General features: G+C 60.6%; 1 protein-coding gene across 1 annotated transcript in view; it reads left to right on the top strand.

Annotated features, from left to right (window-relative positions):
* Positions 1-25,853, top strand: part of FAM20C (FAM20C golgi associated secretory pathway kinase) — a 47,229-nt gene that overhangs the window by 13,976 nt on the left and 7,400 nt on the right. Inside the window, exons 3-5 of the mRNA XM_023247122.2 lie at positions 54-132; positions 21,720-21,812; positions 23,164-23,279. Of these exons, the coding sequence (XP_023102890.1) occupies positions 54-132; positions 21,720-21,812; positions 23,164-23,279 (288 nt within the window). The remainder of the gene's footprint in view (positions 1-53; positions 133-21,719; positions 21,813-23,163; positions 23,280-25,853) is intronic.

Raw genomic sequence — 25,853 nt, forward strand, 5'->3', positions numbered from 1 at the left:
GGACGAGCTGAGGGCAGCAAGTGACCCCGTGTCTCTTTCCCTCTCTCCTGCAGCCATGAAGTCGGGGGGCACGCAGCTCAAGCTCATCATGACATTCCAGAATTATGGGCAAGCACTGTTCAAACCCATGAAGTAAGTACTGGGGGCTGGTTGGGACTAGGGTGCCAGGTGTGGGCATGGTCTGTGCTGGCACACGCAGGCACCAAGTTTCTAGCGGAAAATGCAGTGTTTCCTCCCAGAGGTGTTTCGGGTGAACTATGGGTGACTGCTCGGGGCTTCCTCCCCATCAAGGCAAGCGGGCAGCACAAGGGTCCGGTACCCTTACCCGCTCCCCTTCCTGGCCTCCCCAGTCCTCCCTCTCTCCACCTTCATCCACTCGCAGATCACTTCTACCCCAGGGAGCATAAGTGTTTTAAACAAGGAGCCCGAACATGGGCACCAAAGAACGCCCCTAAAGGAGGTGACTTTTGCCTCTCCTGCCTGCCTTGGGAGTCAGCACACTTTTTTATAAAGGGCCAGCCAATAGATAGTGTAGGTTTTGCAGGCTGTATGGTCTGTGTCTCCACTAATCGACTCTGCTGTCCTAGCCCCAAAGCGGCCAAACAACGTGTCGGTACACAGACGTGGCTGTGTGCCAATAAAGCTTTATTTATAAAACTAACAGGGGGCTGGGTTGACCCCTCACCTGTAGTTTCCTGCTCCAAATAAAGCAGAAACCATGCTACCAAAATAAACATTAGGGTACTCGTTGGCACACGAAAATTTGTGGGAATGGTGGAGAAGGGATACTTGACATCCAGGCCATCCCCAGAAAATTCACAAGGAGCATCGTGGTTTTGATGTCCGCTCCGGTGATCCTGGGGCTTGGGGATCCATGTGGTCCAAGGTTGCTCTGCCACCCTTTGTTAGCCCCAACAAGGCTGTTTGTGCACCGGCAAGGGTTTGTTGCACCCCCGAGTGCCCACAAGGACCGTGCAAGTTGTGTGAGCCTGCCGCGCTGGGGGGTGGTGGGATGAAGGGAAGCTGTCTTTTGTTCACCAGATCGTGGCCATTTGTCCTGATACACGATTTTCAGAATAAGCTGGAACATCTCTTCTGCTTAATTTTCAAACGTTGAGGATGATGGTCACTAATTGAGAAGCATTCCAAATACCTTTCGGGCCAAAGAAAATATAGCTGCTAGTGTGTAACTTGTGACCGAAGGTATGATTTTGTGTCAGGGTGCTTCTGGCTCGCATTCCTTGGGCCAGATGTCCTGCTGGGGGCTTCCCCGAGGCTCCGCTTGACCGGTCTGTGGTCTGGGGCTGCCTGGAGCAGGTGGGACCTTATTCACACAGGCAAGACGAAGGCACCAGGGGAGGGCGAAGGCCTGGGGCTGCCGGGATACAGTGGGCATGCCCCATGCTGAGGAGTGCTGATGCCACCCCTGACTGTGTCGAGGGTCCGTGAGCACAGCACCTCCTCCCCTGTGGCTGCAGGAAGGGAAGTTGGCACCTCCGTCAGGAGAATCGTATAGAAGAGGGAGCCGTTAACGGGCTTGGCTGTCTCAGGAGGACGGCTGGAGGCAGGTGTGTGGACAACCAGCATGGTTCATGTATCCCCGACTCACGAGGGATGACTGGGGTGAGACAGCTAGAGGGTATGCAGCCTGGGGGCAGGCACGGGCTCCTCGTGGAACATTCTGGAGGGGACTGAGGCCTGGAGTGGGTATGGGCTTCTCGTGGAACATTCGGGAAGGAGGTGAGGCCTGGAGCAGGCATGGGTTCCTTGTGAAACTTTCCACCCTCCTTGGGCTTCTTCACGGTTTCAGCCCCTCTGCCGAGGGGAAACAGTGGAGAGGTCGCAGCCTCTCACAGGGAGCTGAAGTAGAACGGCTACTTCTAGGTCCCTTAATGTCACAACGGCGCCCTTCCTGTCCCTCCATGGAGTGACCTGTGCGAATGCCTGCGGCCAGGACGCCCCGTGTGGGCGGAAACACAGCAGCACTGGTGGCATTGCCCGAGTGGCTGCTCTGTGCAGGCACTGCCGTCCTGGCATTTCCCGGGCCAGGCTCTGTGCCACGGGGTCACACGTTTGTTGTTGTGTCTTCAAAATGCCTCTGTGAGTTATTCTTGCTGTTGTTCTGCCACATAAAGATGAGGGAACCAGGACTCGGAGAAGTCGTATAGACTGCCTGAGGTCGAGCCAAAAGTCCAGGGAGCCTGGCCTCCGCCCCCACCCCGGCCTCCCTCTCCCCTGGGCTTCCCCTCCTCCCAGCCTTCCCTCCTCTGGCCTCTCCCAGCCTCCCCTGGCCCTGCCCCAGCCCAGCCTCCTCCTCTTCCAGGTCTCCCCTCCCCTAACTTCACCCCCTTCTGGCCTCCACTATGGCCTCCCCAAGCCACTCCTTCCCAGCCTCCCCGGGGTTCCTCCTCCATGGTGGGCACCATCACCTCCATGGTCACGGAGGAATATAGTGGTCTGGCAGGGTAGGACAGCCAGGCTCACGGGTCCCCGGAAGGCTCACATAGCTCACGTCGGCCCCTTTTCTTCTGAATTCTCAGCACCCAGCCTGTTTATAGCAGGAGGGATGTCTGGTCCTACCTGTTTGGCATCTGAAGGCTGAGGCCACCCATGGACCATCTGGGACAGGGTTTCTACCAGTGCTCAGCAAAGGCCAGGGGGATGTTGAGGCCAGGCTGAAGCCATGGAAACAGGGTTGAGAATCTCTAGGCAACTGGGGAAAATGAGGCCAGAAAGGGAGCGTGTATGCCCATGACCCAGAGCCATGGTGGGCATCCTGAGGTGGGCCAGGCCCCTTCCCCTGCACACAGCGTGGTCCTAGGCAGAGGACTGGCCGGGCACGGTGGGCACAGGGCAGGGGTTACAAGCTGATGGTGTTGCCCCCCTCTCGTCCCATCCTCTTGCTGTTCTGCTGGGTCGTACCCAGGCATTTCCTGGCATCCGGACTCCCCTCCGCTGACCGTGCCCTGAGCCCGGCATTGACTGTGGTCCTGTTGCCAGCGGCCTCCGCTCCCCTGAGGACCCTGGGGCCCAGGCCCAGGACCCCAGGAGGCTGCACACGCCATTCCTGTCCCCAGTGGCTGTGGTCTGAATATGAAAACAGCTGTGGTTTATGACCATGGCATTAAAAAACTAAAATCCATGATTAATAGTCCTTTTTAAGAAAAACTTTCCTCTCTGAACTCCTGAAAGTTTTGTAAGTTGTCAGTCCAATATTAGGAATTAATTATATGGTAGTACTTTTCCTCCAAGATCTTGAAGGATATAAGTTACGAGGCTCTAGAAGAGGGTGGCTGGTGAGATGGGGGTGGAGACTGGGGGTCCTGCAAAGTGTGGTTTCTGTGCATGAGGATGACCACTTAAAGTTTAGCATTACACATTTTTAAAAGTCACTGAAAAACACACCCCTAGCACATTAGCTCACGAGTTTCTGGACTTTCTTGCTTTAGGGTGAAAGTAAGGTTTCTAACAAGTTAGGGGCAAGATGTAATTCACGTATCGTACGGTTCACTCACTTAAAGCCTACGACTCAGCAGCTTTTAGTGCATTCACAGAAATGAGCATCCATCACCACAATCCACTTCGGAACCTTTTGGTGACTTTAGGAAGAACCCCATGCAGTGTTGCCGTCAATGCCCGGGTCCCTCTTGCCCACCCTGTGGCCCAGACGCCACCAACCCATCTTCGGTCTCCGGGATTTACCAATTCTGGAGTTTCCTCCCAATAGAATCACACATAAACGTGACCAGCCTCTTTCGCCGAGCACCGCGTCCTCCGGGACGACCCAAACTGTGGCAGGTGCCAGCGCCCCACTCCTTTCTGGGCCGAACGATAGTGCATCGTGGGGCTGGGCCACATTTTATTTGTACTTCCACCTGTTAATGGCATTGGGGCTAGTTGCAGTTTGGGGTTGTTGTGAATATTGCCGCCATGAATACTCATGGACAGGTTTTTGCGTGGACGTGTGTTTTCGTGTCTCTTGGGTCCACACGTGGGAGCGGAGTTGCTGGATCTTCTAACAACTGAACTGACCTGTGGGAGAGACTGCCAGACTGTTTCCCACGGGAGCCGCTCCCCTCATGTCCGCGGCAACCCTGCATCCTGGCCAGTGGCCGTTATTATCTGTCTCTTAGATCCCGGCCCCCCTGCGGTGTGGTGTCTGTCTCCTAGTGGTTTAGCCCCGCGCTTTCCTGATGACTAATGATGTTGAGCGTCTTGACGCGTCCTTGTTGGCCGTTTGTGTATCTTTTCTGGAGGAATGTCTACTCAAATCTGCCATTTTCCAGGGGGGGTTGTCTCTTCATTAGGAAGCTGTAAGCATTCTCTATGTATTTTGAGCCCAAGACCCTCATCACGTGTGTGGTGTCCTTTGAAGCACGAGAGTTTTCGTTTTTAAGTTTATTTAGCATTTTGAGAGACCGAGCGCACGCGCTAGGGAGGAGCAGACAGAAGGAGAGAGAATCCCAAGCAGGCTCCTCACGGTTAGCACAGAGACAGGCACGCGGCTCAAACTCACAAACCGTGAGGTCATGACCTGAGCCAAAAGCAGGAGTCGGACGACTGACAGAGCCCCCCAGGTGCCCCCTGCAGCCCAAGGCTTTTGTTCTGAGGGTGTTCTGTGTGTCTACTTGGTGGGGGCTGTGGCTGTGCTTTCAGCGTAGCATTTACGGGTGAATGTTGAGACAACACATACGCTACGTCGGCGGTGAGCTGTGTGGCTGAGGTCTGCGAGGCCGATGTGTCCACAGAGCAAGCAGGCGTGGCCGCGGGCACCATGTGCCCCACAGGCGGCTGCAAGAAGCCGGTGGCTTGGCCACAGTGGGTGGACTCAGTTGGACGTTCCAGAGAGTACGGCTCGTGGCGACGGACTTCAACCTGCTTCTCGAAAAGGAGCCTTCCGGGCAGGCCCATGACACGGGCTGTGACCGCCCCCCAGCACAAACATTCACAGCCATCCCACACATGCCCACCGAGCCTCTGGGCCTGGCCTCGTGCCTCGGACCCACACTCTGTGCGGACTCCGCCGTCCCGCCACTCAGATGGGACAGAGAGCAGAGTGCTCCGGCAGTGCGGCCCCAGAATGGGGGCCTGGCTCACGGGTGGTGCCTGTGCACAAAGCGAATCAGGTGGGCAGACGGCGGCAGACGGGGGCAGACGGGGGCAGACAAGCTCCCCTCACCTCTGAGTATGACCGGGGCTGGCTAGTGCAGGGCAGGCGGCTGGAGGGCTTTCAGAAGGGACCTCCTCTGTGGCCCACCCTGCTCCAGCATGACCTCCTATTAACCATCATGTCCGCAGAGTCCCTACTTCCAAGTAAGGTCAGGTTTGTGGATCCCAGGGTCAGGACTCAGAACATTTGCGGGTCCCAGGGTCAGGATGCAGGAGGTTCCCGGGTCCCAGGGTCAGGACTAGTATGTTCGCGGGTCCCAAGATCAATATGCGGGAAGTTTGCGGGTCCCAGGGCCAGGATGCAAGAGTTTCGCGGGTCCCAGGATCAGGACTCAGAATGTTCGCGGTCCCAGGGCCAGGACGCGGGAGGTTCGCGGGTCCCAGGGTCAGGACTCAGAATGCCCGTGGGTCCCAGGGCCAGGACGCAGGAGGTTTGCGTGTCCCAGGACCAGGACGCGGGAGGTTCGCGGGTCCCAGGGCCAGGACACGGGAGGTTCGCGGGTCCCAGGGCCAGGACGCGGGAGGTTCGCGGGTCCCAGGGCCAGGACGCAAGAGGTTCGTGGGTCCCAGGGCCAGGACGCGGGAGGTTCGCGGGTCCCAGGGCCAGGACGCAAGAGGTTCGCGGGTCCCAGGGCCAGGACGCGGGAGGTTCGCGGGTCCCAGGGCCAGGACTCAGAACATTTGCGGGTCCCAGGGCCAGGACGCGGGAGGTTCGCGGGTCCCAGGGCCAGGACGCGGGAGGTTCTCAGGTTTCAGGGTTAGGACTTCAACATATCTTTTTGGGGCACAGTCCAACCCATTTGGGCACCCAGATAAGCACAATCTCCTTGTTCACCAACAACACCTCTTCTCAGTGCCGTGGTTGACAAGGGTACTAAAGTCTTCATCCTCACTGTTCATCAATTTGCCCTCCAACCATCTTGGGACCTCATTTTCTATATGTTGAGAGATTAGATTAGACCAAGAGCAAATATTGTAAGTGTTTGTAAAACCCAATTCCTGCACATAGACAGCCATCCCTTGTCCTCCTGTGCATGGAACCCTATGCTGCTGTGCCCATGCTTGTGTTTTTGGAGGACCCTGTTTTGGGGGTACGGAATGAAGTGCTTGGTCACAGGCTGGGGCTGTGTTTGGCTGTAAGAGGTCCTGCCAGAGCCATCCGGAGGCCATACAGCGGTCTATAACCCAGGGCGAGGTTCCCAGGGTGGAGCCTGTTGCCTGGGCTGGAATCCGATGTCTCTGCTCGCTGTGGGGGCTGTGCTGGGGACTAACGGGCAGGCGAGAGGTTGTCCACACGGCCTGGAGAGGTCACAGGCAGTGAACGTGTTGAGCCCAAGGTCTGGGCCTCGGGTCCCTGCTCCCCTTGCCGAGGAGGGCTGGAGGCTCCCTGGGTTTGGGAGAGTCAATGGAGAGCATCGGGGCCAACTGTGCGCACACAGCCCTGTGACACTCGTCGGTGGTGACCGCCCCTGTGCGGGGGGAGCACGCACCTGCTTCTCTTCCCCCTTCGCTTTCGTGTCTCCACGTGGATGCAGAAAGAACGTGTCCAAGGCTGCCGTGTGGGTTCTGACCCTCGGACTTCCTCCTCTTTGCACACCTATCAGGGTTGTTCGGTCGCTGCTCTGGCCAGTGAAGGAGCAGGTGATGGATAGCTGACAGCTTTGTCACTCGCACCAAGTCCTTTGACCTTTCCAACCACAGAAGTAGGCTTTATTTGTATCGCCAACTCCCCCTCAAGGAGGAGGAAACTGAGGATCCAGAGGGTTTAAATATCAACGGGGGGAGGGCAGCCGGCCAGGGCTGTGGCCCAGGCTCCCGGATGCCAGGTCCCGGCCCTTCAAGCGTCATCAGGCTGAGGCAGGGCTGTGGTGGGACCCACCTTGCTGGGGCTGGGGTCGGCTACGTCTCCCAGCCGGCGCATGATGAAGAGGCCTAAATACTCCGATTCGCCTCCTGTTTGCTGTTTATCTGTGTTTATGGAGCACAGGGAAGGGCCTCCAGTGCAGCATGTCTTGTCTGCCTTGAGTTACCTGTTCTCTGCATGGCCAAGCCTTGGCCCAGTGGCTGGAGGCCTCCACCGCGTGTCCTGTGGGTGCTGTAGGGCTTGCAGACTGGCCATCTGCTTGTCTCTGCAAAGAATGGAAACGTGTGCGTGCGTGTGTGTGTGTGTAACCCAGAGAAACCGTCCTCAAACGGCTGTTTGAGGCCCAGGAATTCCGAGCAGTCGAGATGCATGCACAGAGGCAGCTGCACAAGAATGTTCCGGCTGAGGCAGTATCTCTACACGCAGAGCCCCGAGCCTCCCTCCCGCTCTGACCAAGCGTGGTCCACCAGGCAGAGTGTATCCTGAGAGCAGGAGGCACCAGCGGGCGAGCAGAGTCCCCTCTGTGATTATGACCTTGGTCTGAAGGCCCGCTCCCCGTGACCTTGGCCCTGCCCTGGGCGCAGGGCAGCTGCCTCCCCCACGAGCTGAGGGCCCAAGAGGCTGTGGGGCCACGCCGGGAGCCACACGCTGGAGACCACTGAGCGACCACCACCCCCCATTAACCTGCAGGCCCCCCACATGGCCAGTGTCTGACCAGGGCCAAACTCCCAGACAGGCACCCACCTCAGGGACATTTTCCTGAACTCTGGGTCGGCCCTGAGCAGCCCCTGGCCCTCACTGGGCCCCCGTCTGGATGTGGGGTGAGGCCCCCAGAGAGCCTGAGCTCCTCAGCCGGCAGGGGTGCCCTGCCTTGGGGCCGCTGTGGGGCAGGAATTTCCTGAAGTGATGTCCATGTGGCGGCTGCCTGATGCAGAGAGGCAGCTGGGAGCTGCTGGCTTTCCCCTGTCCCACAGGCCTGTGCAGGCAGGGAGGCTGCGGTAGGCTGTCCGTGGTCCCCACCGGGCAGTGCCGAGGCTGACCCTACTCGGGCCACAGGCTTCCTCCATGCACGCTGCTGTCCTGAGGCCCAGAGGTGACCTGGGAGGGCTCTGGTGGGCAGGTGAGACACTGCTGGCATCCAACACAGTCAAAACCCAGAGACCCGAGGGTGGCCACGGGGCTGTGTGAACAGCAGGTGCGGTTCTGATCCTAGGAGAACCTGTGGTCTTGTCCCGTCCTGTGCTCACTGTGCTGGGCGCCTGGCATGGGGCCAGAACAGCTCCCAGGGGTGAGAGCTCAGCTTGGCTTATGGACGGACCTGGGCACAGACCCACGCAGGACCACTGACGAGGCCGTACAGGGTGGGAGGGCAAGAAAGGAGGAGTCTTGGCTGCCAAACAACCTTGGGAGGAGAACTTCGAGCTGGGTTTTGCAGGGTGAATAGGAGTTCTTCCTGGGTGCGGAAGGACTTCGAGGCACTGCCTTACATACTAAGGCTTGGGGAAATAAAAAGATTCTGAGGACCAGTGAGCGGGCGCTTAGCGGAGTTTCCAAGGATTTGTCATTCTCTTGATAAATAATTCATATTTTCTCTCCACCGGTGCCCTGACCCGGGCCCCTAAGGCAAACTGATTGCCCAATAGCCAGCCACTGGGTGTGGAGCCAGCAGAGGCCTGGGCCTGACCGGAGGTGAACAAGGACCGCTTTGTGTCTATGCTTAGCTTGGGCCAATCTGCGAGCCCGCTTCCCACCCTCCTCCTGACTGGCTTCCAGGAGCGCCAGCACCCTCCCCCGTGGGCAGCCCAGCCAGCTTCGCGGGTCAGACCGTGACCCACCCCCCCCAGAAGCTGCTAGAGCCCCTGTCTCTGCTGTAGACCGCTTATGAGTCCTGGTGATTGGGCCCATCCTTGTTCTGCACCCCCACTGCCCTGGCTTACGGCCGACTTACTAGCAATAAGGTCCAGCCCAAGTTCTAGTGGGGAGGACACGAACGTTTCAGAGGCCACATCGTCCCGAGAGGGTTCCGGCTGAGCAACGCGGCAGAGACGATTTGGCGACAGGCCTCTCCCCTGCTGTGTGTAGGTTCCTCCCCCCGGGGAACTGGCAGAGCGTCGCCCGCATGCAGGTGCGGCTCCGGGCCACGTGGCAGTAGGGGGTGTGTAAGCCGTAAGGCGAGCACCAGACACGTGAAGGTCTAGGACAGAACATTCTAGCAACGGGCCACCTGTGGTCCCGTCTGAGGCCGGTGGCCCACACGGGTATGGAGAGGCCAGGGCAGGGCAGGGTAGGCTGAAGACCCAAGCAGGCACGCCCTGCTGGCCTCCCTGTGACAGGAGCCGACTGCGGCTTTGCGCACGGGGTAGTGTGGTGCTGCCTCAGGGCACCGGGACTCCCTGCCGACCCTCAAGAGCACCCCGACGAGAAAGCGAGGTTTTACGGCGGTCAGCTCATTTCCCGTGGGGCTCCCTGAGTGCCACAGCTGGGGAAGCGGGACAGGAGAAGAGCCCACGGGCAGTGGGGCAGGTGCATCACGGGGCTTAGCCAGGAGCAGCCTTCTCCACACGGCTGGGGATGGGGCAGATCTTGTGATCTGAGCTTCAGCAGACGAGAAGGCGTTGGCCAACAGAGGCACCGCAGGAGGACGATTCGGGGTGGCTGGGACCCAGGGTGTGTGGGGGGACTCTGGGCACCGGGGCCGGGACTTCAGTGGATGTGCTGTGATGGGGGCAGTGCTACAATCTGATCCGCTTCTGAGGAAGCTCCCAGACCAATGTGGGCAGGTGTGGAGGACGTCCCTGAGAGCACGGGGCAGCGGGGTCTAGGGTCCCGGCAGTGAGGAAGGAGGGAGGCGAGGGTCCCAGCCGCGCACTGCTGGACGTCTCCAGAGCAGCCTGCTGACGGCATCGGCCTCCCCCCAGGGCCCGAGTCCTGGGAACCCACAAGAGACCAGGTGTGCCTGTGTACATGTGTGTGTGCACGCAGGCAAGTGGGCACATGGGGAGTCAGGACCAGCACCGTCCCCCCACCAGAGCTCAGCGGGCGTGGGACCCGCTCCTCTCTGGCTGGTTCCGGGCTGTCAGCTCCCACTGGAGCAGCGACCAGGCTCCCACATAGACTGTGCGGCATATTGCCACTGTGGGGCTCAGCCATCAGGTGGGAGAACTAACGAGCATCTCGTTGTCAGGAGGACGAGCCCGCTGAGGACTCACCCTTGCAGGTACCCCTCCTCCCAAAGCCACACAAACATCCGCGGCTCGCCCGTCGCAGTGCCGGGGACTGGCATCTATCTAACCGTTCCCTGCTGGCCCGTCGCAGGGCCAGGGATCGGCGTCTATCTAACCATTCCCTGCTGGCCCGTCGCAGTGCCGGGGATCGGCATCTATCTAACCGTTCCCTGCTCACCGGTCACAATGACAGGGATTGGGGTGTAACCGCTATCTGCTGTCCCACTAGACTAGGAGCTCCACGGGGCGCGCCCCAGGTCATTTTCCTCAACTCTGTATCTGCAGTCCCAGCTGCATAGTAGGTGCACAGAATGAGTGAGTGAAGTAGAGTGAACGAGTGACTAAACAGACTCCGAGGGGCTTTAATGTGTGTAACCCACCAGCCAGGGGCATGCGGGCTCCTGAGGGTTCAGAGCAGCACCTGGCGTCTGGGTCGCCAGACGGGCCACAGTGGTGCCCGCTCAAAGGAGCAGGACCCCAGCAGGCTGTGCGGGCCGCTGCAGGTGCGCACACAGGGCTCCCAGAGGCTCAGAGGCCAGGTGCTCCAGACCCCAGGGCAGGGGAGGTCCACAAGGTGGGGTGTGCACTGGTCCCTGCAGCGACCTGCAGGCAGGGTCGGGCACGTGGGGTTCTTCGGCTGCGATGCCGCGTCCCCCTGGGGGCCTTCGGCTGTGTCCCGAGCACGCAGCCCGCGTGCCTCCCGAGGCTCTGGGAGGGACAAGCCAATTCCACGTGTCACACGGCCATTAACCTCACGGGCCCCCTGCTGTGTGGCACACGGGCCGTCCCCAGCTTTGTGGGTTATTTTCAGAGTCAGAACAAAAATGGACCCTATTAACTGAAAACCAAATAAGCAACACCCGAACCTGGCTTTGGAGAGACTCTCCTGGGTCTTCCCAGGCATCTCCGGACAGCCCTGCCAGCCCCCAGGAGGCCGGGCTGCTGGGACCCCGGTGGCCCAGAGCGGCTGGCGTCTGCCCCGGGCTCCCTGCCCTGCAGCACCATCCGAGTAAGCTGCTCACACTGAGCTCCGCCACACTGAGAGCGCGTCGGACTCAATCAGCTCGAGGAGACACGGCAGGACAGGCACCCTTGGGGACAAAGTGGGGCTCCGGACCTGCAGGGTCTGCGGCCGGGAGCACTGCGCGGGGCCTTGGAGAAGGGTTTCCTCCCTCCCCGACCCCAGCTGCCCCCGAGCCCCCCACGGACTGACCACCAGCCACGACGGCATTAATTCAGGTTGACCGCAGAAGTTAACCGTCTTCTCCTCCTTTTACTTGGCACCCCGGAATCCCTCTGCTTAGCAAGATAAAAAGGAAAGGAAATCGTTCACAATTCTAAACCGGTTGCAAGAGTCCGGCAGGAAAAGGAATAAACGGGAAAAACTGAGCAAAACCTTCAGGGAGTGTGGTTCCGAGCCGGCACCTGCTTTGCCCCCGCTGTGCGGAGGGGGAAGCTGAGGTCCGTGGGGGGAGCCGCCGTGGGGCACCTGGCTCACACTGTGGCGTGCGTGTCCTTGGAGGGATCTGAGGAAGGTGAGGGGAGCCGCCGTGGGGGACCTGGCTCACACTGTGGCGTGCGTGTCCTTGGAGGGACCTGAGGAAGGTGACCCCCTTTGTTTGAAGGCAAACAAGCAAGTCCTTTTTTGCCCCAAAATGTTCTCCCAAACAGCAATAGCGACAGTGTCTTTTTGTGCTTTTCTCCGGCTATCACGGTCCCGGGGTGCCTGTCGGCGTGCGGGCCACGACTCTAATTGTCTCAGAAGAGGGGAGACTAGCAGGAGGGAAGGAAAACAGGTCTCCGTTCCCTCGTGCTGGGGAGGAAACGGAGGCCGGCACTTCTCTCGTCTGCCTGTTTTCATTCCTCGGAAGGGAATTCTGCAGACTCTGGGTCTCCTTAAACAAGCCTTGGAGAACAAGCTGGAATACAGCCCCCCCCCCCCCCCCCCGCCGCCATCTAGAGTAGTTTGTTTTTCCGACCGGAGAGAAAACAGCATCACAGCAGTCACGTTGGTGCTGAACGTTCAGGCCCCTCAGGAGACGGGACACAGTGGCATCTCGTCTGTTACCTTGAAAAGAACGGCGAAGCACAGAGGTTTCACTGCGCAAGGACGCGCACGCCTGGGGAAAGTCCTACGACCGCACAGGTCCCTCCCTGGACGCGCTCACCCTAGACCCAGGCACTTGGCCAACCGTCTCATATCCAGACGGGACCAGAGCCGGGTGACTGAGCAGCAGGGGGCACAGCCAGGCCCACGGCCCCGCTCCCGCTGCACCCCAAGCGCCCTCCCTGCCAGGCCCCGCAAAGGCCAGTCCGCTGGCCTGTCTTCACGTCTGGGTTAGAAGCTCTTGTAACCTTCACACCTCCAAGTTCTTGTGGGACAGGCATGCTTCCCAGGGCTAAGGGCACCTGAGTACGTCTTCTGCTCGGCACACTTTATGCAGGGCCCCCCTCCCCCCATGACGAGTCTGCACTGGGGCCTCCCCAGTCTTCCCAGGCCTGCTGCCGCCCTCGCTCTCAAGGGTTCTCTGGCGTCCACACCTGCAGGTGTGGTGAGCAGGGACAGGCTTAGTGGGCACCGGCTGGGGTGGCAGCCAAGCCCCGGGGGCCATGTCCCCTCTGCAGCCACTGAGGGCCTCGAACTTGCCATTGTAGCTCAAACAACACGGGTCAGACATCCATCACTAAAGACCGGCCGGCGTGTTTGACCAAGTAGGCCCCCCACACTCACATGGCACCAGGGCAGGTGACAGCCACCAAAAGTAACAAGAAATACTGACAGTGGGTTATAGGGCTGAAAGGTCACGGTGAAGTCAGCTGCCAGGGAGAGGCCCTCCTCTCTCCTTCTAGAACCTCCGCCATCCGAAAACCTGATATTAAACGGCTTAATATATCTCTTTAATGACAAGGTGGCTGTTTTCTGCTGTGTGAGTGATGGGAAGATTATCCAGGATAGAAAGGCTAATTTTTGCTTCTGTGCCTTCATTTGGTGAGTCAGGGACCCGCTGTGTGTTTAGAAGAAGGGAAAGCGTTCACCTTATCTGGTGTTTTGCCTCCTGAGATGATCCTGGAAATGGGAACCAGGGCCCGTCCCTTCTGTGACATCTGCCCCCAGGGTATCAGCCCCCGGGCACGGAGACCTGGAGATGAGGGGGGGGGGTCACCCTGGATTAGCCAGGTAGGCCCTGAATGCAGCCTCAGGTGTCCTCGTAAGAGGGAAGAGGAACCAGAGAAAGTGATGGGACCGCCCTAGCGAAACTGCTTACGTGGTCAGGTGACAGGCTGATTTGTCGCACGGGCTGGAGCTGGCCAACTCTTACCTCGGCATGTGAGTGGGGCCGAGTCTGTTCGTTAGAGAAGACGGTGGGGCCACCTGGGTGGCTCAGTTGGTTGAGCGTCCAACTCTTGATTTCAGCTCAGGTCATGACCTCACAGTTGTGAGATCGAGCCCCGAGTCTGGCTGGGCATGGAACCTGCTTGGGATTCTCTCTCCCCCCCCCCACCCCCGTCCCTCCCCTACTTGTACATGCACTCTCTTTCCCTCTGAAAAAAAAAAAAAAAGTAAAGATGGTCAAGGACCAGAGCACTGGGGACAAGAGCAAGTGCAAAGGGCCTGCGGCAGCAACACACAGACTCCACCAAGTTCTGCCCGTTCACAGCGCGACGGACAGATGATGAGAAGTGGTACTGGGGTGGCAGCAGGGCCGCATGGTGATACGGGGTCCGTTGGGAGTGCCGCGGGGGGCCCTGGGGGCACGAGGTGGTGCCGATCACACACCCTGGGTGGGATCCCCTCGGGCGCAAGGTCCCAGAGGGAGCCGCGCGGGCGGCCACACTGCACATCCCCGGCCGGTGAGGGTGTTGGTGGAGAGCCCGGGATCGGCTAGGTCACCAGCCTGTTCACGCGACAGGCCGAGCAGGGAGCCCGGCGGCCCTGGCAGGCTGTGGGCATGCGGCGGCGGGGACGAGCGCGTCTCCAGCCACATGGTTGTGCAGGGACATCTGTGGGTGCGCCTCCTGGCGGTCTCTCCCACGGCCTCTAAGCTGGCGTCTTCCCTCTGCTCCCGTCCAGCAGGCTCGGGCGGTGTGGCCGTGCCTCTCCTTCACACACGAAAGGTTTTTATGTGGCTGTCTCTGGGCCTCAGTTTCCCACCTGCACTCAGGGATCTTGGGGTGTGGGGGGGGGGGCCTTAGCTCTGACCAGGATGCCTGAAACCGCTGTGTGACGGCTATCTGGGCCCCTCCTGGGTCCCCTTCTCCGGAGTCCGACCTCACAGGGTGCTGTCGGTTCCATTCTGGCTCTCGCGCCCCACTCGGCCGGCCTCGGCCCCGTATTCGCCGCGTGGAACCTGCTGACCCGGCAGAGGCGTTTCGCTCCCCCGAGCGGGACTGGATGCTTCCTCCCCTCTGCGTAAGCCCAGCAGCGTGGCAGCAGGGGTGGAAAGGACCACGGAGGCGTCACCTCCGAGCGGCCTCACCTGCCACACTGCTCCGAGGGGGCGGCGGGCTCCCCTGTTCCCCAGCAGCCCGGCGTGGGTGGGGGTCGGGGCAGACAGACCCTTCTCCGCCAGCTGTTCTCCTCAGGAGTCAGTGGAGAGAACGCGTCCCCGCCCAGTCCTCACCCAGCCTGCGCATCGGAGGCGCACTGGGTTGAAGCAGGGCGGTGGACCTGAGCACAGGGCCTTCCTGTGGCAGCTGAGACCTCGCTGGCTGGCTGCACTTGGCTGTGGATGGGGACCCTTCCCAGGCGGTCGTCAAGGTGTGGGGAGTGAATCCACGCAAAGTGCTCAGCAAGATGTTCGGCTCACAGTAAGAGCCGGGTGTCTGTTGGCTTTTCTTCCCCCACAGGCTTTGGTTGAAAGCTGCCAATTTCCTGTATTTTTAACCAAGCACAAGATTTCTGTTTTCCCACAACTTAAGGAACACTGAGATGTTAATAGTGACGGTGGGAACTGGGTCAGGGGGCGTGAGTGCAGAGGAGGACGTGAGTGGTCGTCACGGTTGCTGGAGTCCCGCCCGGGGAGCCTGGCCCTGACTCAGCTCCAGGCCCGTGGGGTGTCCTAGCCCCCAGGGGTGGTTCTGATCCGGGAGAAAACACAGACGTACAGGGCCGGCTGGAGCCATGTCTGACTTTGGGGGCCCCTGAAGAGAACCCAGGACCTGCCATTTCTAGCCGTGTGATTCGGCACATGCCTCTTCCGTTTCCTGACCTCAGACTTCCTTGTCATTGAAGGGGGGACAGGGACCAAAGCCTCGGAGGCTCATGTGATTCTTACCGGATTCTGCCTCTTTGGCTTCTGTGAAAACAGAGGTGCCTTCTTCTCAAAATGCTCTGCATCAGGTCTTAAAAGTCTAATGAAGGGAGCCGTGATGGCAGGACCAGATCTGAGGAAGGAGGCCGCATTCCACAGCCTCCCCGAAGCTGCTACGTCACCGTGTCCCCCTACCACTCTGGTGTTGCCAAAGGTTCTATATTCCTTGCCTGTGCAGCTGGTGCAGACGACCTCACAGTTAGCGGCTTAAAGCAACACGAACGTGTTCTCGCACAGTTTGGGGGGTCAGCAATCTAAAAGGGACCTGCAGGCTGTTCCTTCTACAGGCCCTCGGAGAGAACGTGTTTCCTTGCCGAGGAATGCAGGTGGCCTCCAGAAACTGGAGGAGGTGAGAAAACAGATCCTCTCCCCGAGGCTCCCTCTTGGAAGCTACCATGTGGCCTCTTCTGCAGTCAGATCTCCTTCTGTCTCCTTCTCATAAGGACCCTGGGGATGGCATACAGAATAATCTCCCCATCTCAAGGTCCCCAACTTAATCATAACTGCAAAGTCCCTTTTGCCGTGTACGGAGATTCAGACCACAGACTTTCTGGGAGAGGCCAACATAGTAGTCATTCTCACTGTAGTATAAAGTGCTTCCTTCCGAGCTAAGGGAAGCAAGTCCCTCTACGGGAAGGGATTTGGTGTGGTCAGCTCCAGAGAGGAAGGACAGAGGGAATGGGAAAGTGTAGCCCCCAAAACTGGTCCTGAGCAGCCCCTTGCCACAGTTTAGCCGGCTTGGGCTTAAAGGTGTCAGGGTGCTCGGGGCACCCCCGGGGGCTGCCCTGGGACCAGCCCGTTCCCTTCCCCGGGATCCGGGCCTCCTGAATGCACCAGGCTCTGCCCTTCTTCCCACCCTGACCCTCGGTTGCTGATGCCAAGGACTGACTGCACCTGATCCCTCAGCTGCTGTTTTCCGAGGGAAGTCAGCCATACACCTTTCCACTTCCCTGCCCGCTCAGCCCTGCCAGAGGCCGGGTGGGGGTGGGGGTGGGGGTGGGGCCCCCCCGAGGCCGGGTGGGGCCCACCCTGACCTCGAGGCCCATCAGGGTGGGGCTCTGAGGCTCCGACTGCTCCCGTGTCGGGGGCAGTGACCCCGTGGGGAGCGGGGGTTAGGGGGTGGCCAGACTAGGAGGCTCCTCCCATCCCTGAGCCCCTCGGAGCGCCTGCCACCCAGCCCTGCCCGCTCAGTCACCAGGAGAGGACCGTGCCTTCCTGGTGCCGTGCTCCCCGTGCCGGCTGCCTGGTCTCCCCACCCCTCCTCCCAGGCCAGGCGCAGGCTGTGGGTGCCGAGCCAACTCCCACAGTACCCGATAGCATCTCCCTTGCGCATTTCCACGGCCCACGCCCCCGGAAGAGGCCCAGGTGGGCCGCGCCCTCTCCTGCCCCCCACACCCCCCGGGCCCAACTTCCGCCTCAGCGCCTGGAGAAGGAGAGGCGGCCGGGCGACCGGGTGCAGCTGAGCGAGGGGTCCCGCCGGGTGCGGCGGGCGCAGTACTTTTCCGAAGCGCTTCCCCAAATGGCTGGCTCCGCGGCAGCTCCGGCTCTCTGGGGACGCGCAGGAGGTGGCGGGAGGCCGGCAGACCTCCCCCCCCCCCGGGAGGGGGGGGGGACCGTGTCCCTCCCCTGCCTGCCCAGCGTGAGGCCGGAAATCCCTCCGCCCCGGCTGCCCTGCTCTACAGACAGCAACGACACCCCACCCGGCTCTCGGACCCCCCAGGTTCTCCCCGCAGGCGCGGGCTGGCGGCAAGCACACCCTGCAGGAGTCGGGCTGCGGCTCCGGCGGGCGAGGGGCCGGGCGGACCCCACGCTTGTCCCGCCGGCGCACGGCTAGGTTTCCGCGATGCTGGGTGGTCTCGGCACAGACCTTCAGCGGTGAGACCAGCAGGGAGCCGGCCTCGCCCTTGGGAACCCTCACCAGGCAGTCCCGAGCGTCTTCCTGCCAGCCCCGGCTTCACGCTCCCCCCGCTTGCGTGCGAGCGCTGACCCCTTGGGCGACCGGAGCCACAGCCAGCCGGCCACGCCCAGAGCCCTGTTCTCCTTGCGGGGGTGGAGATGCACGGAACGAACCCATTTGACAGCTGGAGCAACGGAGGGTCTGGAAGTCTAGCACACTCGTCCCCCCAGTTGGCGATGGGTGCTGACCTGGGCGCCTTCACTCCCACCCAAGGGCATGAATGACTGGAGAGGCCCACACCAAGCCTACCTTCCACCCTGCGTGCCCCTCTATCTTTGGGTGTTGCCTGAGCACCCAGCCTGGCCCTTATCAGGATGGGTTAAGCTAGGACCCCTACCCAACTTGCTCACAGCCTATAGGAGCCTTAAAATCACCAGGGGTATGTCACATATCTGGAGGCACGCCGGAAGAGCACAGAGGCCCCAGGGGCACCTCGCAGCCTCTCAGGAGTGAAGACAGCCACTGAGCACACAGACAAACAGCACTTCATCACCACCTCTCTGCACGTCCAGGGTCATTCTGCACAGGGGTATCTGGAGGCCAAGACAGCCAGGCGGAAGGCTCGTGTGTGGCCTTGGGGTTGCGGGAAAGAGCTGCCTCTCTGTGTAAACAGCCTGGGGACGGAGGTCACTGGAAAAAGCCCTGAGGTGGAAGATGTGAGGGAACCAGGAACTGTTCTGGAACTTGGTCACAGGGCTTCCGAGAAGTGGCTGGTCTCTTCGCAGAGTAGCAGGGCTCAGAGCCACCCGCTTTTCACGTGTTTGACCTGATCAGAGGAGTGGGCTGGAGTAAGGGAGAAACGAACAGAAGCCCGAGCACTGGTAAACAGAAACGCTCACGTGTTAGCGTTACAGATCAAGCCGCTGTGATCACATCAGGCACCTCAGGCAATAAGGGGTCAGTATGCAGTAGGAATAATGGTTGTGGAGGGGAGAGTGGTGACGCTGATGGTGATGATGACGACACTGGTACAAACTGAAGAAACGAGGGTGGGAGGAGCTCAAGGCCGAGGACCGGTTTGTGCCCCTTCGCCGTCCTCCCTCCGTCAATGTTTCATTTGTTTATGGCACACCCGTTCTAAAGCGGGCGCTTGGCTAGGCACTCCTGTCCCCAGACCCTGCAAACAGTGGTCTAGTATAGCAGTGTTAAGCTCCTCCGTGGGAGGCCTGGGCGGGGGTGGGGTTGCGACAGATCTTGGGAAGGATGGAGAAGGCGAGTGCCCGTGGAAAGCCCGGCACAAAGGTGCAGAAGTGGGAAAGGCCTGGGGCTGGGGCTGGGAGTGGTCTGGTGATGGAGCCGCAGGGGTGAGGGGAGAGGAGGGCAGAGCTGGAGACGGCTAGGAGGTTTGTGCGGGCAAAAGTCCTGGGTTGGAGGTGGATGCCACAGATAAGGGGTGATGGGGGGCACGTTTGGGAGGCTGAGCCTGGCCAGCAGCCTGTGGCTTCACCCACCCTCGTGGCCTCTCCCTCCTGCCTGGGCCCCCCGCACCTGCCCGGGGCTCACAGCCATAGGCGCGCTGAACTGGCCAGAAGGCCTCGGGGCTGAGGGCCCAGGACCCACGGCCTGGCCACAGAGCCTGGGCTGGGCCTCCCCCCGACCGCCCGTCCGCTGCCAGGCCAGGAGCAGAGCAGCAGCGGCGGGATGTGCTTAAGACCAGAATCACATCAGTCACACCCATCTCTGGCCCGGAGTCTCTTCCACCCCAAATGCGAGGAAAGCAAACTGTCCTTCCATGACGCCCAAGGCTCCTTCGCAGCCACCTGCGTGGCCGTGCCAGAAAGGAGGCAAAGGACCAGGCCCTATTCTCTCCGAGACCCTCCTGACAGCCCTGTCATGGCGAGGCGTGCCTATGAGTGTGTGTCTATGTGTGTGTGCACCTGTGTGCACACGTGGGGTGCAGCAGGCAGGCAAAACTCTGGGCCCTCAGCGACCCTCAGGGTCGTCACCAGACCTGCCCCCTGGACTCACACCCCCTGGGTAGGGTGAGGACAGGTGGCCCCCAAGGGTGGGGAGGTCTGTGCTGCCCAGCAAGGCCAGCCGTAGCCCCTGAACGGGCTTCTTAGGGCTGGAACATCATTCAAGCCTCCACCTCACTGGCCAGGTCACACGTGATTCTCCCCACCCTGCGTTTTCCAGCACGGAGAAGGTCCCCGACATTTGGTAAATTCTTACCAGGTGGAGGGCTGAGTTAGTCCCTGCCCCCAGCCTGGAAGGTGGACATGATCCTGCAGGTACGGGCAGGGGCACAGAACAGAGCTGGATTTAATGCAGGGAGCGTTTTTGCTCTGACGTGACTTAGGAAATTCCCTGCTTGCCGAGGTCAAACACTTGCAGTCGTCATGCGTCCCTGCTCCCCAGGCGTCTGCTCAGTATCTGTGCTTACCCAATGCCGTTCGCCTGTATAGACTATAGAGAGTCCTGTGTGTGATTTCCTGTCCCCTGGCTGGGGCGGAGGGTCACGTGTTACTCCTTCGGGGCCTGTCTGCAGCTCACTGTGGGGCGTGGATGTCCGAGCCCAGGGCTCCTAGAGTTCTTCTGTCTCCCTGGGAGGAGATGTGGAGGCCAGGAGTGCACGCACGGCCAGCCGGGGGCTGCCCCGCCTTGCTCACCCCACCACACATGCTGCAGGTGGGGCAGCAGCTGGGGCTGGGCTCTGGCTTCGTGCGGGGCCATCGTGGGGTGACCCACAGCACTGCTCCAAACAGAACCCTCCTGTCTGCCCACCGGTCCGGGAGGGTCTGGGGTGAGCCTCAGGTCACCCCCACCAAGGCACCAGGAAAGTTTTGCGAGGGAGTTTGCCTTTGAGCAGTGGTTAGAAACGGCTTGCACTCTAGGCTTTAACCAGCAGTTCCCAAAAGTGCACAGCGTGGTAACGTACTACGAAAAAAACGGGCTCTGTAGTCGGTGTAGTGCTAAGAAACAGCAGCTGCAGGCCTTATCAGGGCCTTTATGGTGGTAATATGCACTGTTGAGACCCCAGAGGGTGCTCTACTAGGCATGTTCCCCAAACGCCAACCTCTCAGAGGGCTCCTTTTGTGCTAGAAGCCCCTGGACCTGGTTGGGTGGGACCCACATTCGGGAATGCTGACTTAGCCTTCGGGAGACATGAGAGGAAGCCTGTTCTGGGAAGACGGAACAGTGACAGCAAAGGCAGCAGAGTGGAGACAAGGCTGAAATAGCAGATGGCCCTCACTCCGGCTCAGGAGAGGGGAAGGGGGGCAGAGGGAGCTGCCTACGGGGGGCGGGAGGAGGCCGACTGTACAGTCCCCAACGGCAGGTGCCTAGTGGAAAATGGACCACCTCTTTGGGCTTCAGAGAGGGGTCCCACAGGTGGCCCCCAAGGAGCTTCGCAGACTCCTTCACATCCCCCGCCCCCCAGGGGGACACTGTCTGGGCGGGGATGCTGGTGGGAGGCTGAGAGCAGCCAGAGGGACAAATGGCGCCGCCTGAGTCTGGCCCCAGCTCACGCCCCAGGGAGGTCCCCTTGCTCTGTGTCAGGGTGACTCCTGTGATGCCCTTGGCCCTCTGCCATCCACACACTCCCTAGGCTCAGGGGCCGGGGGCCGCCTGGCCATCTGCCTTTCTGGAGGATCTGTGTTTGGCCGGTGGTGCGGACCTGCTGGTGGGCTGAGCGGTATTTAGTAACCAGCTCCCTCGTGGGGGAAAAGCCTGACGGGAGAGTTTGCACCTCCTCGTTGGCTCACGTCATGCTCCCAGGACGAGGTCACTGAGGGGGGCTGCGGGGGCACGCGTCACCTCTGCTTGCCCCTGCAGATGCAAGGTGGGTAACAGCCCGAAGAAGAAACTGTCGGACGTCATTAAATAACCGGCCAGTGGTGCGATTTAAATACTTGTCACTTATAAAAGGTCACTTCTGGGCGCCATGATCTCACAGTTCATGAGTTCAAGCCCCACACCGGGCCGTGTGTCGACAGCACAGAGCCTGCTTGGGATTCTCTCTCGCGCTCGCTCTCTGCCCCTCCCCCACTCACATTTGTTCGCTCTCTCAAAATAGATAAACTTTTTAAATAAGTAAATAATAAAATGTGACTTATGTTTATAAAATGACTTTAACAACCAGTTCACGAAATTCTTGCCAGTTTGACAGCCGGCTTTTTCGCCAGCCAGGACAAGCCTCCTGCACCCTTTCACCGGAGGGTTCACACAGTGATGAAAAACCCTGTTTTCTTTAGGCAGACGAGGGAGCAGGAGACGCCCCCTGACTTCTTTTATTTCTCTGACTACGAGAGGCACAACGCAGAGATCGCTGCCTTCCACCTGGACAGGTGAGCCCTCCCACCTGCACCCCGGGCCTGAGCACCGTGCGGGTGGGCCCGAATAGCTCTCCCGACACCCTGCCGAGGTGTTGGGAATCCTGTAATTAGCCCCATTGTACAGATGGGAAAACCGAGGCATGTAAGTCTCTGCCGCACAGAGCTGGAGTCTGGCCTGCAGATGTTACAACACCCTGCGGTAGGCCCCACACCACGAACGGTGCCAGACAGGAGATCCTCGGGAGCAGTTGGGGATCAGAGTGTGGACGTGGCCCGTTGGGAATAACAAAGGAAGAGCGGAAAGGGCTATGAGTGCTGGGAATTTTAACCCAGAGTGTTTCAGGGTGTAACCTCTGGGGCCACGGTGACACCAAGGGACATGAGCCTCCTCCCCCATCACCCATCTTCTGGGCTGGCTCTACCGGGCAGAACGTGAATTCCTCCCTGGGCTCCACGTGGCCCCTTGCTGCAGGCGAGGTGGGCAGTGGTGTCGGGGGCCGTGGGGGGGGGGGGCCTCTCAGCAGCCACCCTGCTGGCCCAGAGATCCCTGCCCCGCAGGGACAGTCACGGGGCTGGGGCTGGAGTCAGTTCCAAGAGTCTAGGGGGAGGAGCCTCCCCGACCACCCCACAGGATCCTGACCTCCAGCTCGGGGTGTGTCCTAGGCTGCAGCTTCCAGGTCACCCAGGCTGGTTAGAATGCAGATTCCCGGTCTCCACCCCAGACCCTCTCTCTACACCACACGATTCGTGTGCACACTCAAGTTTGCAAACCCTACTTTGCTTTGTTTTTCAAAGATCAAAAATCTTGTTTGGGGGCCACAGAAACCCCAAGTCAGATTTTCAACAATGTCAACTATTGTGCAGCCTAAACCCAGAAAAAGGCCTTTCTGTGAAAGGAACAGTTGCCACAAAGCCGATGAGGGTTCCTCATTCGGAAAGGTGAGGCCTGTCGATGACGCAGGACAGCTCACGCAGCGGGCGGAGCGCAGGCGGCACGCAAGACGCCCACATTCCCCACGCGCAGCCGCTGCCCCCAGAGGCCGCTGCAGGGCCATCGGCGTCCCGTTTAAGTGAGCGAGTGCAGCGCAGTTAGAAAGCGTCCCATTAAAAGCAGCTAATTTAACGTTGTTCCGACCTGAGCCCTGAGGGCCCAGGCACTGGCAGGCCGGTGCTGGGAAGTAGACCACCACCCACCGTGGTCCTCGTGGGGCCCATTTTCGTTGGTGGCCCACGGCACCAGTCAGAGCTGTGGGCCCCGCGTTGGGCCTGGCGGGACTCGGAGACGGGGGCGTTCACTCCGCACCAGCCTAGCGAGGGCCGGGGCACGGAGGTGAAGACCCTTCCCCTGTCACTTTCCCGGCAGGATCCTGGACTTCCGCCGGGTCCCTCCGGTGGCCGGCAGGATGGTCAACATGACCAAGGAAATCCGGGACGTCACGAGAGACAAGAAGCTGTGGAGAACCTTCTTCATCTCTCCAGGTAACCTGCACTCGGGGAGGCCCCATTCCTGGCTCACTGCACACAGAACAGCGGGCTTAGTTACCTTTACGAAGAAGAAGAAAGAAACTTATAGTTTCTTCTTGCATAATGCAGCCCACCGCCTTCACGGGACCACCCAAGGGCTGCCCCTTCCACTTCGGGGTGTAGCTACATCACAGTGTCAAAAGCCTGCCAGAAATGGCCAAGTCATCATCATGGAATTGATCCCCTGGGCTGGGCACAGAGGTTTTTTCCTACCATTTGTTTTAAAGGAAAATGAGTGCATTTTTGAAAATTCTCAGCCTCCCCAGAGAGTCTCCTCCAATGGTCTGGCTGGAGGAGACCTCTGTTCCCTGAACTTCCTCCCGGATTTAGGCACCACCACCCTGCCCCCGCCCCCCGCAGCAAGACCCTCACACAGCAACAGGGACTCCTCTGCCTCCCTCCCTCGGCTCACCAGGGAGAGGGAGTAGAGTGGCGGCCTCCCCTGGCGCCCTCGAGGGCCAGCACAAGGGCCTGCCACAGAGCGGTGCTAATCATCAGTCTCAGACGCACACAGACTCCTGCCCTACCGAATCACCTGCCCCAAGAGCTTTTCGATGTGGCATTCAGGGCTCTGCGATCTGTCCGTCCGTCCCTGTGAGCACTTCCTTTGGGCCAGGCCCCACGCTGAGCACCCCCTGCTTGCTGGGCCTGAGGGTGGGGACACCTTACCTCGTATTCGGTTCTGGAAGGTCCCGGCGATGGCAGAGAAGTGGAGTGCGGTGATAAGTGGGACCCACCCCAAGACAGATACCCTCCTGGTGGTGTGGGTCCATCTGTTAGTTCGTGCACATAAAACCCACGTAGAGGTTATGTGCCCCTACCCCCTGTGCTGGCAGCGTCTCACCACCCGACCAGAAACCAAAGGGGAGGGGGCTTGGAGGGCTTCTCATCAGCCTTGTCTAAGCCTGCCCAAGGCTGCAGGCTGCTTGGACGCCCCCGGTGACAGGGAGCCCGTCGGCTCAGAGGTAATTCAGCTCCTGTCTGCACAGCCTGAGTTGCTGGAAAGGCCCTTCTTTTTCCAAGGGTGGACACCTGCCTCTCCAACCTTGGGTTCTAGTGCTTTCCCCTGGAATCCCCACCCACCCACCCCCGAGACAGCAAGTTCCTCCTCCACCTCAGCCTGTCAGGGACTCTGGGATCTCTCGTCCTCCAGCCTGGACGTCCCCAGCACCTTCACCGTCAGCTGCCCCTGCTGCCCCGGCTGCTGCCCCACGTGGTGATGAGCCCTCCGAGTCTAGGCTGGCCGCGCTCACAGGACCCCAGGCCACGCCCACAGGACACTAGGCCATGCCCTCCAGGCCACGGCCACGCCCGCACGGCCCAGGCCACACCCGCACGGCCCAGGCCACACCCATAGGGCACTAGGCCACGCCCTCTGGACCACGGCCACGCCCACGCGACCCCAGGCCACGCCCTCTGGGCCACGGCCACAGGCCTCAGGCCACGCCCACGGGACACTAGGCCACGGCCACGCCTGCACGGCCCAGGCCACACCCACAGGGCACTAGGCCACGCCCTCCGGACCACGCCCACGCGACCCCAGGCCACGCCCTCTGGGCCACGGCCATGCCCACAGGCCTCAGGCCACGCCCATGGGACACTAGGCCACGCCCTCCAGGCCACGGCCACGCCCACAAGACCCCTCCGGACCACGATCACACCCACACGGCCCCAGGCCATGCCCTCCAGGCCACGGCCACTCCTGCACGGCCCAGGCCACACCCACAGGGCACTAGGCCACGCCCTCCGGACCACTGCCACGCCCACACGGCCCCAGGCCACGCCCCCTGGACCACGGCCATGCCCACACGACCCCCAGGCCACGCCCTCCGGACCACGGTCACGCCCGCACGGCCCAGGTCACACCCACAGGACACTAGGCCACGCCCTCCAGACCACGGCCACGCCCACACAGCCCCAGGCCACGCCCACAGGACCCCCAGACCGCTGCCCCCTGTCAGTGGTCTTTCCGATTCTCATTGCAGCATTTTAGTGACGTCGTTCAGTGTTCAGAACTTAAGATGAAACACGCCCGCTCCCCCACGCCCATCACCCGGTTTCCCCGTTAGAGGAATGCTCCTCCACATGTCTGACCTGGACGAGTTCTGGGGCCTCGATCACAGAGCCCGCCGAGAGACTGTTCTGGTGCAGGCAGAGGGGCCGAAAAGGCCTGTTGCTGCTGAGAGAGGGCCGTGGGTGGGGCCACTCGGGCTGGATAATGTCCCCTTAGCCCGAAACAAGTTTGTCCCCCCGTGAGCAGCCCCCAGCCCCCTCAGACAGGGCTGCTGCTGCCCGCAAGGCCCGCACCGCGGGCGCCGTGTCCTCCACCTTGGCCACCACACGGCAGGGATGTTCTAGGCGATTCTACCGCAGCAAGGGAACACGGACATCACTGGGCACCTGCGGTATGCCAGGCACTGGTATGCACCTGCTGTGGGATTCCACCTTTAATTCTTAGGCCAGCCTGTGGGGGCAGGTTGTTTCCTCGCCCCCCCTCCCCATTTTAAGCATTTTGTTGAGGTACGATTG

The sequence above is a fragment of the Felis catus genome, chromosome E3, assembly GCF_018350175.1.
Source record: "Felis catus isolate Fca126 chromosome E3, F.catus_Fca126_mat1.0, whole genome shotgun sequence".
NCBI classification, from domain to species: domain Eukaryota; kingdom Metazoa; phylum Chordata; class Mammalia; order Carnivora; family Felidae; genus Felis; species Felis catus.